The 12,908-nt window shown below is 38.3% G+C and overlaps 1 protein-coding gene across 1 annotated transcript; it reads right to left on the bottom strand.

Moving 5' to 3' along the window:
• Positions 1 to 59: 59 nt before the first annotated feature.
• mrps18a (mitochondrial ribosomal protein S18A) lies at positions 60 to 2,877 on the bottom strand. Its single transcript, XM_056233455.1, has 6 exons — positions 2,729 to 2,877; positions 2,144 to 2,175; positions 1,180 to 1,284; positions 964 to 1,087; positions 587 to 662; positions 60 to 446 (listed from the first exon to the last, which is right to left on the bottom strand). Exons 1-6 carry the CDS (start codon positions 2,865 to 2,867, stop codon positions 302 to 304), a joined length of 621 nt encoding a protein of 206 aa, XP_056089430.1. The 5' UTR covers positions 2,868 to 2,877; the 3' UTR covers positions 60 to 301.
• Between the last annotated feature and the right edge of the window lie 10,031 nt (positions 2,878 to 12,908).

The following is a 12,908-nucleotide window of genomic DNA, read 5'->3' as shown; positions in this document are numbered from 1 at the left end:
GAAAGTGTACCTTGCTTTCTCTCTGGCACAAACACATGCACACTCAGAAACAGCTGCTATTGAGGTAAACAACCATTTTATTTGCACATTTGCACATCTGCCTTTCCAAATCAGACAGTGGGAAAGGTAACCAAAATCAGAGGGATGAACAAAGATGTTTCAGTGCACTCTGGTTCATCAATTAACAGTCTTTTTGTGGCTGAGGCAATGAACAACACGAAAAGGTGCAAATCCTTTGCCATAGATCCTCTCTGTCCCATATAGGAAGTCACTGTTTCGATTGGGTAAACAGCTCTGTTTATCAGTGCTTTATGTACAGTGGTTTGGGGCTGTATCTGACATTGTTTTTCAGGGCGGGATGTCCGACATTCATTCTCTTCTTACACCACTTCAGCCCTGTCTTTAAGATGGGCTTCACAGACTTCACAGAGTAACGTGTCAGATACCTGCAAAAGACCGTAAAGAGACACTTAGATTTGTGGGATGCACCCAATATAAAAAAATGGCACAAGCAAATATGGCTCATCAAATGTGTGACATTATAAAGGGCTATTTGGTGCTGTTGTGGCATCTGAGGTGATCGTACCGGTTGAGAGGTGGGTTGGGTTTAGGTTTTGGAACATGGCCTTCAGGTAAGCGGGGTCTATGATCTGGTAGGAGACCTAGAAAAAAAAATTTAGATGGAAGTAGTTGACTTATTGTAACTATTAATATGTACATCAAAACAGATAAGGGTAGTGATGCTTAAATCAAGATATTTTTAAATTTGGGCTAAATGTTTATGTTTAAGGGAAAGTGTATATCTGATGTCCTTTAACTGGCCACCATTTTTTTTACAGTTTTAGATGCTGTATTACATCCGTTTTATTGAAATTGACACTGACAACTGACACTGTTTTCATACAACATAAATAGGGTAACATCAGATTGAGTCCATTCTCTCAAATGAAAGTTCCAACTCACCTGCCCGATGGGCCATCTGTACACAAATTGAAATCTTGTTATGTTCCTGAGCACAGAGGCCTGTAATGCGCCGGGGAAGCATCCCGCCATCTGAGCGAATGAACTGACTGAGTAACAGCACGTCCTGCATCACGTATGAGAATGAGAGAGACAAGTCTTAAAGATAACGAGATACAGATAATGGTTTACAGAACTGTCACATGTTCAAGCACTTACGGTGTAGTTGTACTTGTTCTGCAGGTTCCATCTGTAGATAGGACAGGCAGCTTTGGGATTGGGGGGTTGTGGTAGTTCCGATGTAGGCTCTATAACACCCTCAATCTGAGAAAAGAGTGACAAAATAAGCATTATATTTTAGGCCTGGTTTCACAGAGAGGGTTTAGACTAAGCCAGGATGGGCTCTATGCACGGCGGTATTTCCGGTGAAGGTCAAGGATGCTCGATAACTTCCGCCGATCATAGAGTCCAATGCAATACCGAGAATTTATATTGAATTGTATACTCCATGGTTATACTAAAGAAGCGTTAGTCACAAAAACTGACAAAATAGACACACCTCGTTGTGTTTATGCTTCTTTTTAAAATTATATTAAATAAACATAACTATATATAAAATTACATCTAAACGTATGAAAGTTTCGTTTCAAAGACGGGAGGACAGTAAATTTTGAAGACTCTGCCATAATCCCGTTTTCCTCGGTTTTCCTCTGCTTTAATCTCCCCAACCGGAAACTGACGAGCATCCTTGCGTCAAATGCGGAACTTATGCGTGCATATAGCCTATTAGGCCATAGTTCAATTAGGACATTTGAGTTTTGAGTAGCTTTTATAAACGTGTCTTAGAGAAAACAAAACATTACTGATGTGCATCTTGAGCCAAAACAATGGCACTGACATATTTTAAGAAATGTCAGTGCTATGTTAAAATGCATGTTAACAGCTCAAACATGCATTTTAGTCTGGGACTAGGTTTAAGCCCTGTGTGTGAAAACGGGGGATAGTATTGAAAATAGTTCCAAGCTAAATTGGGACTAACATAATTGCTGGTTCAATCCAAAGAAGAGATGAGACAGACAGTTCTATTCTGGAAGCTTGAAGGACCATCCTTGCAACTGGAATATTGTTTTGTTTATTGCATGATAAATTGCTTTCTAAAATGTACACTTGGGCTGCTACTTACAACTGTTGTTTTGGCCTCCTTGTTCTCCACCACTGTGAAACACAAAATGCACACGAATTTATAACATCCCATGATGCAGACATTCAAAATGACACAGAAGTAAACTTCTTGCTTTAATAGCATTGGAGTGCTATTCAAAATGTAGAACCTGCTTTTATTTTGCATTCTTCTAATTTATAGGTTTTTTTTTGCCATACAAATTATGTTAATCGGAAAAATTGAGTAAAACGTTGGGTTGAAAAATCAACTTCTCAATTTCTTTGTATTTTTGTTCGTCAACGTTTTATACAAATAACAACATGCATAGCACTGACTAAACTGGCTAATTTGATTAGTTGCTTAAAATTGTATAAGAATGTTAAATATGTCTTGTGTCCTTGACGTAATAACATGTCTTTGAAAATGTTCTATTGCATTTCAATTTCATAGACTTAATTGTTCTATTAAATCCCAGATTTTCAACGTGCGCTCATGCTTTAAAACAGCACTAGATATAAATATAATACAAAATAATACATAAAAGCTATGACATAAAGAGGACGATGCTATTGCAGACGTCCCGAAATCATACTCCAGTAAACTCACCATGTCTAAGTCCGCGACACGGCACACTCCCCAAAAAAGAGAACTGTGGTATCCTCTGAAATAAGCCCTTGTTGATGAAATCGCTTTGGACGGACCTCAGCACTGTCCTTACGGACTGCACAACACAGCGCGCCGCCATTCTCAGACAGTCACTTGACTCACTTCCTGGTTAATTACGCATTTCCGCCGCCTTGTGAAACGTGAGTGGAGCGCCAGTGTTGTTTGGCGGTTAATGCAAATTCGTCATCCTAGGAAATAATTCATTAAGTAACGTCAAAGTCCTTTGTCTCTGACTGAACGGTTCGTGAGGTGTGAATAACATTAATAAAACCCTGCTCCATTTCACTAGCTTTCGTTTTTAACTTACGGTTTATTTCATTTTACAGGTTTTTCGTCAAGTGAAAGTTACAGTCAACGGCTGGGCCTGATGAGGTAAGTTAAGTTAATAAGCACCAAATTGTAAATAATTACTAAACTACATTTATTAAGATTTATTACGATCTTTGTGTGCACATAAGGCATTCATTGCAGTTTGTCAAACTGACTGACGATGTATTTTCTGGAAGAACCATCTAGACGAGCTGATGTCAGTGAAAGTCACAAAAAAGGTGAGTTGGTGACATGTAAAAACAGACTGTATTTTGTAAGTGTGACATTAATTGACATATTTGCAATTCAAATATATTGTATATTGGCTTAATGAGAAATGAGAAAACTGAAAGAAAAAAGAAAAACAGATTAGCAAAGGTAGATTTAGTAGAGGTAACTTACATTGCTTACATTTTTTACATTCACTGTGTTCTTCTGAGCAAGAGGTGTGAAGATAATGAATAAGTTGAACACAATTACTGATAGCATTAGTAAGATTACTTTTTTCCCTTAAGATGACAAATTTGATCTAACCACAGTAAGCTATAACCATTGTGTAGCCTAGTTTTTGCTTTTGCAACAGTTAAGGACTTCATGCTTATCATGAATGTAGTGGAGGCAAAATCTTCTGTAAGAGCTGATTAAGCTATACACAGTAACATACGCTTACCTTAGTTAAATATCTTATCTACTGTCTACTAGCACCACATGAAGCAAGACAATTCAAAGAAATTAACCAAAGGTGAAGAATTCACTCGTTTTATCTGACTATACGAGATATCTTTCAGGAGCATCTAAACATTGTGCTGTGATTTGTATTCACAATAGAGTATAAAGGCAGTTTGTGGTGATGCAGTGATTTATTCACATACTATCTGTCACTAATCATGGACTTTTTTTTAGGTTACTGTTACCAAACTGCACCTGCATAACTAGACTTTAGCATACGTCAGTGTCTAAATGAAAGTTCTGAAAGTCATTCATGAATTAAAATCAAGTTGTATGTAGTTTGATCTAGACAGTTTGAAGTTGATTTACAGTATAGCTTTCACTGAAACATCTCCCATAAACTTACCAGAGATTTACAGTTGTAAAATTGTCACTGTTTCTAGTCTAGAACAAGCATGGATACTAATACTGGAAACAATTGTGTCACTGAATGTTTTTTGAATTGCTTTTTAATATGAATACTTTTCATAAATCATATTAATTTGAATCAGACAGAGCAAAAAGGTAGGACTCAAATTACAGTTTAGGTATGAGCCAAGACTTCACTCTGAATTTATGAGGACTTGTGGTCTGGAAATGCTTTTCTTCCAGATGTTTTCAGATTTTCACAGTGTGTAAAATTCATTGATTTGTATACTTAGAGAGGGAAATAACCTCAAATATATCTACAGTGTCTTGATGGGAAATTATATAATAAATAAACATATAATATGTGTTGATATGAGATGTTTTTTAGACATGAAGCCTGAAGTGGAGTTTTGTTTCAAATACTCTGAAGCAGTTAAACAATGATGTAGACAAGCTGTAAAAATCCCTAGCTACCTTCAGAAGTTTAGGAAAAAAGACAGAGCTTAACGACACAGGAACATGTCCTGACATTCTCTTACATTGTTTGAGATGCAGGTGTTTTGCCTTGGGTTTTCGTTTTTTGATTGCGATTGTAGAGTCTTTGCTGTCCCCCTATGTCCCTCATGTAAACAGACTTTCACAAAACATGCAGATTAGGAGACAAAGAGACAGTCATTATGTGATTATGCATGTGGATGTTACATATATTGACATCAAGGAGTTTTCATTTTGTTCAGCTTTCTTTTTATTATAAGCTGAATTGTGTTGGTTGAAAAGAAAAAACTTGACAGAAAAGCCAGTCTTACTGATGGTAGGTGATAAAATGGCTCATAGATTTGGTCATCTTGGTGTACTCTCACAAAGAAAGGCCTTTTTGTGAGTTTGTAAAATTACGTAAAAAGCCTTCCCATTTATCTCTCCTCATTTTTAAGGGAACCGCGAATGCCTGACCACCTTATTCACAGTCCTTGGCAAATATCTCAATAGTACTGATGGAAATGGATGTTAACAAGGTCGTCTCTTTAGTGAACAAGCACATAAATTCACACGGATAGTTATTGGCCTTTACACTGGCGCCCCTTGGATCTGGTGGGCCTTTTGAATTTCTGGCAGCTTCACTAAAGTTATTGGTGTGTTGAATAATAGGCTCCTCTTGTACTTTCACACAAAACAGTCGATTAGAGAGCTCTTATGGGGTGGTTGAAGCCCTCTGATTGTTATTATGTCTGTCCTTCTTGATTTACAGATGTAGGTGATGTAGTGTGTATCACTGAAAGAGGGCAAGATGTCTTAAAAATAAAGGAAACTTTGAAGAGATCTCATGCAAAGACTTTCAGCTTCATGACATCATATCTTGGGAGCAGAATTTGAGGAAAATGGTGGGAAACCTTTTCCATAACCCTCAAATGCTGTTTAATGAGAGGAATCTTTTGAAAACCATTTGTTGCTTATACGATAAAAGACTGGAAATTGTGTTTGTTGTTTAATAATACTTAGTATATTAGTATCTGTAATATACTGGCACTCATGATCCTGTGCTGAGTCCCGATGATATATAAGAGTGTCTGTAACAGTAATGTAATCAGTATTGGGACATCTGTTAATCTTGGATTTGACCCATAATTTAAGAGCAGTAGTCAAAAGTTTGCCTATTTTGGGATCCAGAAAGTGATGGGGCTTTCTGATCAGGTTTTCTGTGTGTTTTGTGTGTGTGTTGGTTGTGTTGCACAACGCAGGCTTTGTTTCTCCAAACTCATTCCTTTGGTCATTAACACTTCAGTGGTCACATTCCTTGACAAAAGAGCTGTACAAAAATGGCATGTAAAGTGTCTGGCCACCTTCTCATGGGCTTTGATATTCAAATGAAATGTGTAACTCCCTAAATAGCAGCTGAGCTGAGTGTGGACTGATGGGGAGTAAATCAGATCACTTTCAGAAGATGAAAAGAGTGCTTCTGACGTCCCTACAGACAGAGATGGAGGACAATGGCTCCATGTTGATTCAGTGTCACAGTGAGAAGTTATGGGTGTGCGCAGGAGGTTAGCACCACAGAAACATGTAGGGGGTGACGAGCTTGACTGCAGGAAGAGCCATGTAGAGGTCACAGACGATATGAAAGTGCTGATGCAGACAGTAACATTGCCTGAGGAATAAGAGCACTGGTCAGAAGGAAGTCATCCTTATCCTGTATTGTGTTCATAGATAAGAATACTTGTTCATCCACAATATGAATACTTGGCATTTGGATTCAACATGTTATTGTCTCGCTGTTTATGGATTGTGCCGTTTGACTGTTTGAATGCAGTCTAGTAAAAATGGCAGTGCAGAATCAGATTACATAATTGTTCTCATGCAGGCTCACTGTCTGACTTTGGTATTTCCCAAATTACCCAATTTGAAAAGCCCCTGTAATTCAATTAACGCAGAGAGGTTTTGCTGCCTGAATAACCTCACTGCAAAGCTGCTGTAGCATGAGTCAGTTAAGACATTTGAAAACAGACCATCATTAGTTCCATGTTCCTTGAATTAGTTGGAAACTGGACCTAAGTGCTCTGCAAACACACACTTTCACTACACTAGGGTGCACCATAAACGCACATGAACATGTAAACAAACCCTTCTTACATTCAGCATTAATACACAAACTCAAATAGTGTCTCATCACAGACCTCATTCATCAGAAAAAGCCTTTTCAGACACTTCCCTGCTTGTCTGAGTCCAGATGGAGTGATACATGAATGATGGCATTCACAATATCCACAGTGTGTATTCACGGCCCCCTGTCCGAACAGAAATCTGGGATATATCGCACTGCCAGCAACGTGAAATTTCACCCATCCGCACAGCAACAAATGTGTCTCTTTCATCCTTTCTCTGCGTCCCTTCCTCACACCCTCCCTCCCTGCCCTTGCTCTCCTTCTCTCTCTCTCTCTCTCTCTCTTTTTCCCATTCCCTTTCTTCTCCGCTCCCACACTGAAGCCAGGCGGCTAGAGAGGCTCTGGGTGTACGTGCAGAGTGGCAGAGGCTCTACTCAAAGAATCAATGCGCTTTTGGAAAAGCCTCAGGAGATTCAGGCCTCTCCATGTCCCCGTTCTTTCTCTTTCTGCCCAGACTCTTCACATCCGCCAGCTTCTATCCTCATGTGCCCTTTTCATTCTCTCACTTCCTCTCTCTTTCTCCTTTCTGTCTATCTCTCTCTCTCCACCTTTCTCTAGTTCAGGCAAATATATGCGTACGCTTCGGCCCCATTAGCGTTAATGTCATGCAAGGTGCATCCAAGTCAACACAATGACTGATAGACTCCTGAGAGCTTGTGGTGCAGGAAAGGAAACATTCAGCTTTTTCTTTGTCTTTTACACTTTGTTTGATTAAGTTTCAGTGTAGAGTAAATGTAAAGTTACTTGGTAAGTTGTTTCTGCGACAGCTCTCTGACGCACGGTGTAACACATGTCCTAATTCCTCGCTTAATTTTGTTCACTCCTTTGCTGATATAGTGCACTCAACTGCCAAGCATTATATGGGGATTAGAGAATCAGTGAACAATATCTCTGACACAAGAGTTGATTCCTGTGATAGTCGACCCTGACTAGGGCGATTTAGACTCGAGGAATTGACTCTTTTGGAGGCGACTCCCCATCACTAAGTATAAGCAAGACATGACTCAGCCCCGCTTTTAAATGTGGTTGTCACTCCTGAAACTTTACAGTGTGTACGGGGCCTTAGAGAGTCAAATGTGAAATGTGTAAGTCATATTTCATTTATTATAATTAAAACCTAAATACTGAAAAAAGTTGTAGAATATCTTTTCCCTGTTACTTTTTCTTTTACACCATGAATCTACTTTAACTTTGACTTTGTTTAGACTTTGAAATATATTTACAGTAGGTGTTTGAGTTGCGATTCTCGTGACACCCCCTATGTCAAATGTGCCTTTCAGAGGGAATGAGCACCTGCCATGAAGATGACATCACTGTCCTCCTCTCACTGTCACTATCAGTCTTGTTCCCCTGTTATTATTTGCATGACCATTTGCTTATCATAATCCACCTACTGGCGGCTGGGTAGCTTTCAGTAATAAATGTGTCGCTGAAAAGTGTTTATACATTTGAGTAGCACTAGATATATTGGAATAGATAAAAAAAATATTAATGTAACATCTGCAAACAAATAATGTCAGATATTCTCCCAGATCTAGACTTTTCATTCTTTTATTTTTAAGTCTTAAGTGTCCAAATACATTTCAGGATTATAGCCTGCATTACTTAACTGACCTGCTGTGGAAACTTCAGGTATGTTTACCTTTTACTGTTGTGCTTAAACTGTCCAATAGGGGGTAGTATAATTGTTAGAGAAAGCTTGCGCTAAACATTGCATTGTGATCATATTTTACTGTCTGCAGATCCATGTGGACTGGGAGATGTGCCAGATAGGAGACATTTGGGGAAAAAACTGAATATAAATGTGTAATATTGCAATCATCCCTTCTATAATGTTTTTGAATGAACATAAGATACATTTTATTCTAAACATACTCTGAGAGAAGAGCTAGTCTAGTCTAAACTATAAGTATCTTCAGCACTATAAAGGGAGTTTGTGATGCTAGCCTGGAAAGTATGTGCTTCGATAAGAAATGTTCCTGTTGACAGGCTCATAAGTTAAAAGATGAAATGTAAGATTTTATTAATGCATCATTGTTCTTGTTATCAAAATGACCTTCATTAGCCCCCAATTTATCATTCTTAAGTCAACACAATGAAAAAAAAATCCTAGAAACAGTCTACAGTTTGTAAGTCTGAAGGACACTCCATTCACATAGTTACAGCGCTTTGTGTGTGTCTAAGGTGGAATTCTGTGAAAAACCCCTATGCCCCGTTCTCCGCTCAGTTGGGGGTCATTCACTGTCAAAGACTTGAGACTGTCTCCTTCAGCTTCTCTGTCAGTGTAGAGAGGAAAAGCAGGTAGTCAAGAGCTTCTTTAGTCTGAAGTATAGGCCTAATTAGAAGACACACTCTTAAGAAAATTGAGGAAAAACAAGGAATTAAGCTACAAAGGTCAGAAACCTAGATAGATCCCATCATCTTAATGTACCTTTATGTGCACAGCAAAATTGTTGGACATTCTTCAGTATAGAAAGAATAACTTTTAAAAACATTTCAGTTTTATGTTTTCGTGAATCAATGTCATGAGATGACATAAATAAATATGTTGTACTGGGAAGTATAACTGCAAATGCCACTATGTAAATCATCAGAGCTTGATATTAATGCACAAATGGTTTACCTCACCTTTGAACACATTTTAACCGCTGAGCTAGAATAATGTAAATGCAACTGGACTAACTGCACTGATATTGATCCTGATATTGTGTTACATACAGCAAGATGTAGTTATTGTTGAGACTAACTTCCGCACACCAAGGAGTTGTCCAACAAGAGCTTCTTTGTTTACTGGTCTGTTTATTGGTAGAACAGTAGATTGAAGAGTAGTTTTTGAGATTCCCTGGGCTTGAGATTTACTATGCCACCTGTTCAATGTTTTCCTTTCAGTCATTGTGCAAATCTTTTTTTTTTTAAACTGCTCCTTTGGCTCAGAATATGATTTTTTTGTTCCTGCATCTTATGTACCATTAAACCTTTACCAGGCTTCTGTGGATTCTGTGGGTACCCACCACACATTGTGTATTTTCAGAGTTAGCCTCATGTTTTAAACCTTTTTGTTTTTTTTTGCTGTGTATCAAGATATTTTGATAATATTTAGTTTGAAGCACTGAGGGAAGACTGACATTGAAGTGAACCCTACTGTGTTCGGTCTGTGGGGTTTGTTTAGCTGCTTTTGAGGAAGAGGCACAAGTGTTTGGTTTTTCCTTTCTTGCATACTGCCTCCTAAGGATTTCTATCCATCCAAGCAAAGCTCAGTTGAAGCAGAACATTTTCAAAAAGGACTGGACGTTGCCAAGCGGTTGGCATCATGCTGCTTGAAGAATCTCCTTTATGTTTACTTTTCTTATTCGCTTTGGCAAGTGGTCTGCAGTCCTGGTCTGCTTCACTCCCTGGAGAAGTACTATCCTATTTTATGCTATTCTGCACTTATTGTCAAATCAGCTGGAAGTTCAAAGATCAACAGCAAGCATTTGTTTTTTAAGAGAACCTAGATTCTCATTTGAGCAGAAAAGCCAGACCTTTACTGAAATGCATGAAGAAATGTGTCAATATTGTGATTAATAAACCTCCTGGAGTTTCTAAGGTGATGGATAAGGAAAGTTGAGGAGTTTCTACTGCAAATGTGAATGTCAACCCCTGTCAGTGGTTGGGGCAGATGTCAGGCCTCAACACATGTTCTGAGGCGGTGCAGACCTGATTAATCAGCTTGTGAGGTAGCCAACATGTATAATAACTTTGGAGTAGTTTCAGCTATCCTCATACATATCATATCCTATCATAGAACCCCTCTGAATTCCCGTTTTAAGTTAATATTAAAATCAGTTATATTGGAAGTTTTAACTATGTGAAAAAATTGGAGGAGATAGTGATTTATTAAGTGTGTGTAAGAGTGTTTTTTTTTTCTTTCTGTTGGTCACCTCTGCATGAAATGTTTATTTTTACTCTCTTTCCCTTTTACTCAGTGCATGAAAGTCATTATTTAATTGATTATTTTTTTTATTTCACTTAGCTGACCCTTCTGTAATTAAACCATACTGTAGATTTCTGTCCTGTAACAACTCTACAGTACCTTACTGCATTATATTTATATAATACAATTAGCCTATAGGAGGAGAAAGGGAGAACAAAATCACAAGACTCCAGCATTAGGGAAACACAACCTTCAAAAAATTTGTAGAAACCAAAATTTTTATTCACGTCCTCTCTGTCTCTTTACTTAGACACTATGTTTATGGTGGGACGTGTTGGAGAACACTGCACATCAAAGAGATGAGCATGGCGTAGAACTCCTGCTCTCACATCTGCTTGAGCAACATGGGAGAGAATCCCAAAGTATTTGGGAAAAATTGATGGGTGTGAAAGACTTTAAATCTACATTTTATCATCTTTCTACATAATATAAAGTCCACTTTAAGTGAGTCTCCCCATGAGCAGTTGTTTGGACTTTGCCAGTGGACCTAATTAAAGCTCTGACCTTATGAAGCATCTTTCCATGACAAGCAATAAAACACACCCCTGATGCATGACCCTGAAGAGCAGATGGAAGGACGGATGCTTCACACAAAACCAACATGAGATTCTGTCTAAGAAGGGATGCCTTTTATTGTTACAGCTGTTTCTGATCAATGTTCTGTCCATGGAACGTTAGCCTGACAGGAAGTGCTTAGCAGAAAAAAAAAGGGAGACCGTTGTTCTAAACTGTAAGGCAAGGCCCTGGACCAGTTTGCTCCGAACCAAGCTAGACCCCAATTTAACTCTCCTCGTTTCGATTGCATCTGGACTAGATCCTACAATGACTTAATGTATATTATGCAGGAAAACTGAAAACAGAGTTACTAGTTTACTTGATGGAATATATAGTGTTTAGGAGGAGGTTACATACAAGAAAAAATCTGAAGAAATTAGTTGTGAACAAGGCTATTTGCTCCTAACCATAGCATATTACAGTCTGTTGGTTTCATAGAACTGTCTTGCTACTGAGAGACAGTTTGATTCACTGTTCTCAGTAACCCGTAAAAGACAAACCATCAGTTTCCACAGCTGTGCTGCACTGTCCGAAAGTCCAAGAGGGACTTCCTCCGTTCACATGAAGTCTGCTTTCCTCCCATAAGCCTGACAGGCTGTTGATTACTATATAGGGCTCATATGTTAACTGGCTCCCCTACCGGAGTAAGTATGGATCTGATTATGGGTAAGTGCGTTGAATAACCAGAAGCCTCAAGAGAGGTGGTTAATATGAAACAGACCTCTCTACAACACCAACAAATCACGAAGAGGCCTGTCTCTCTCTCTGTGTGTGTGTATATGTGTATATATATATATATATATATATATATATATATATATATTTATATACTTACATACACACAGTATAAATATATTTGCCTATGACTATACTGTCTGTGCAATTAGAAGAGGCTTTACATGCCAATATTAGGATGTGTGTGAACTAAGATAAGTCCTGCTTTAGGGTTTGTTACCACAGTCATGGCCATGGCCTCTGGAGATGTCTTTGGGAACTTGTATTTGAGAGTTCTTTGGGAACTTTTTAATAGGCCCAGTATATTGAAAATACATTGTTTACTTATTTCTCTCATAGCTGAAGCAACCAGACAGCCCAGAGCCTGCTAAAAACCTGTGAATTATCCTACAGAAATGTCGATAAAGATTTGACCGTAATGCAGATTAATCTTTTGAGGAGTTTGGTCTTTATTATAAAGTTTTTATTTGAGCTAAACCATACTTCTCTTCATTACGGTGACCCTAAAAGACAGTTTTTTGTCTTTAACTATTGATCTACTAAAGATTCATGTCTCTGAAGAAGCACAATCAGATATAGATGAGGTTATCATATCGCTACATATATGCATAAAGTCTGAACTTCAGATAAAGATTAGCTTTACACTTGCACTGGATATGCTTGGACCGGACATTTCCTCTCAGTTTCTCTTTTTGCTTGTTTATCTTGTTGGAGTCTAAAGAGATTCGTTTTTACACTGGGAACGTTTGCTGAGTCCGAGCGCGATTGTTCCTGGTGCTCCTTGCAGCGTTGGTCTGGTTTCACACTCAACCTG

This window comes from Rhinichthys klamathensis, unplaced genomic scaffold, assembly GCF_029890125.1.
Source record: "Rhinichthys klamathensis goyatoka isolate OS25496 unplaced genomic scaffold, OSU_Roscu_1.1 h1tg000370l_1, whole genome shotgun sequence".
Lineage (NCBI taxonomy): Eukaryota > Metazoa > Chordata > Actinopteri > Cypriniformes > Leuciscidae > Rhinichthys > Rhinichthys klamathensis.
Note: the sequence above shows the minus strand (reverse complement) of the source record. Positions and strands in the feature narration are given on the sequence as shown.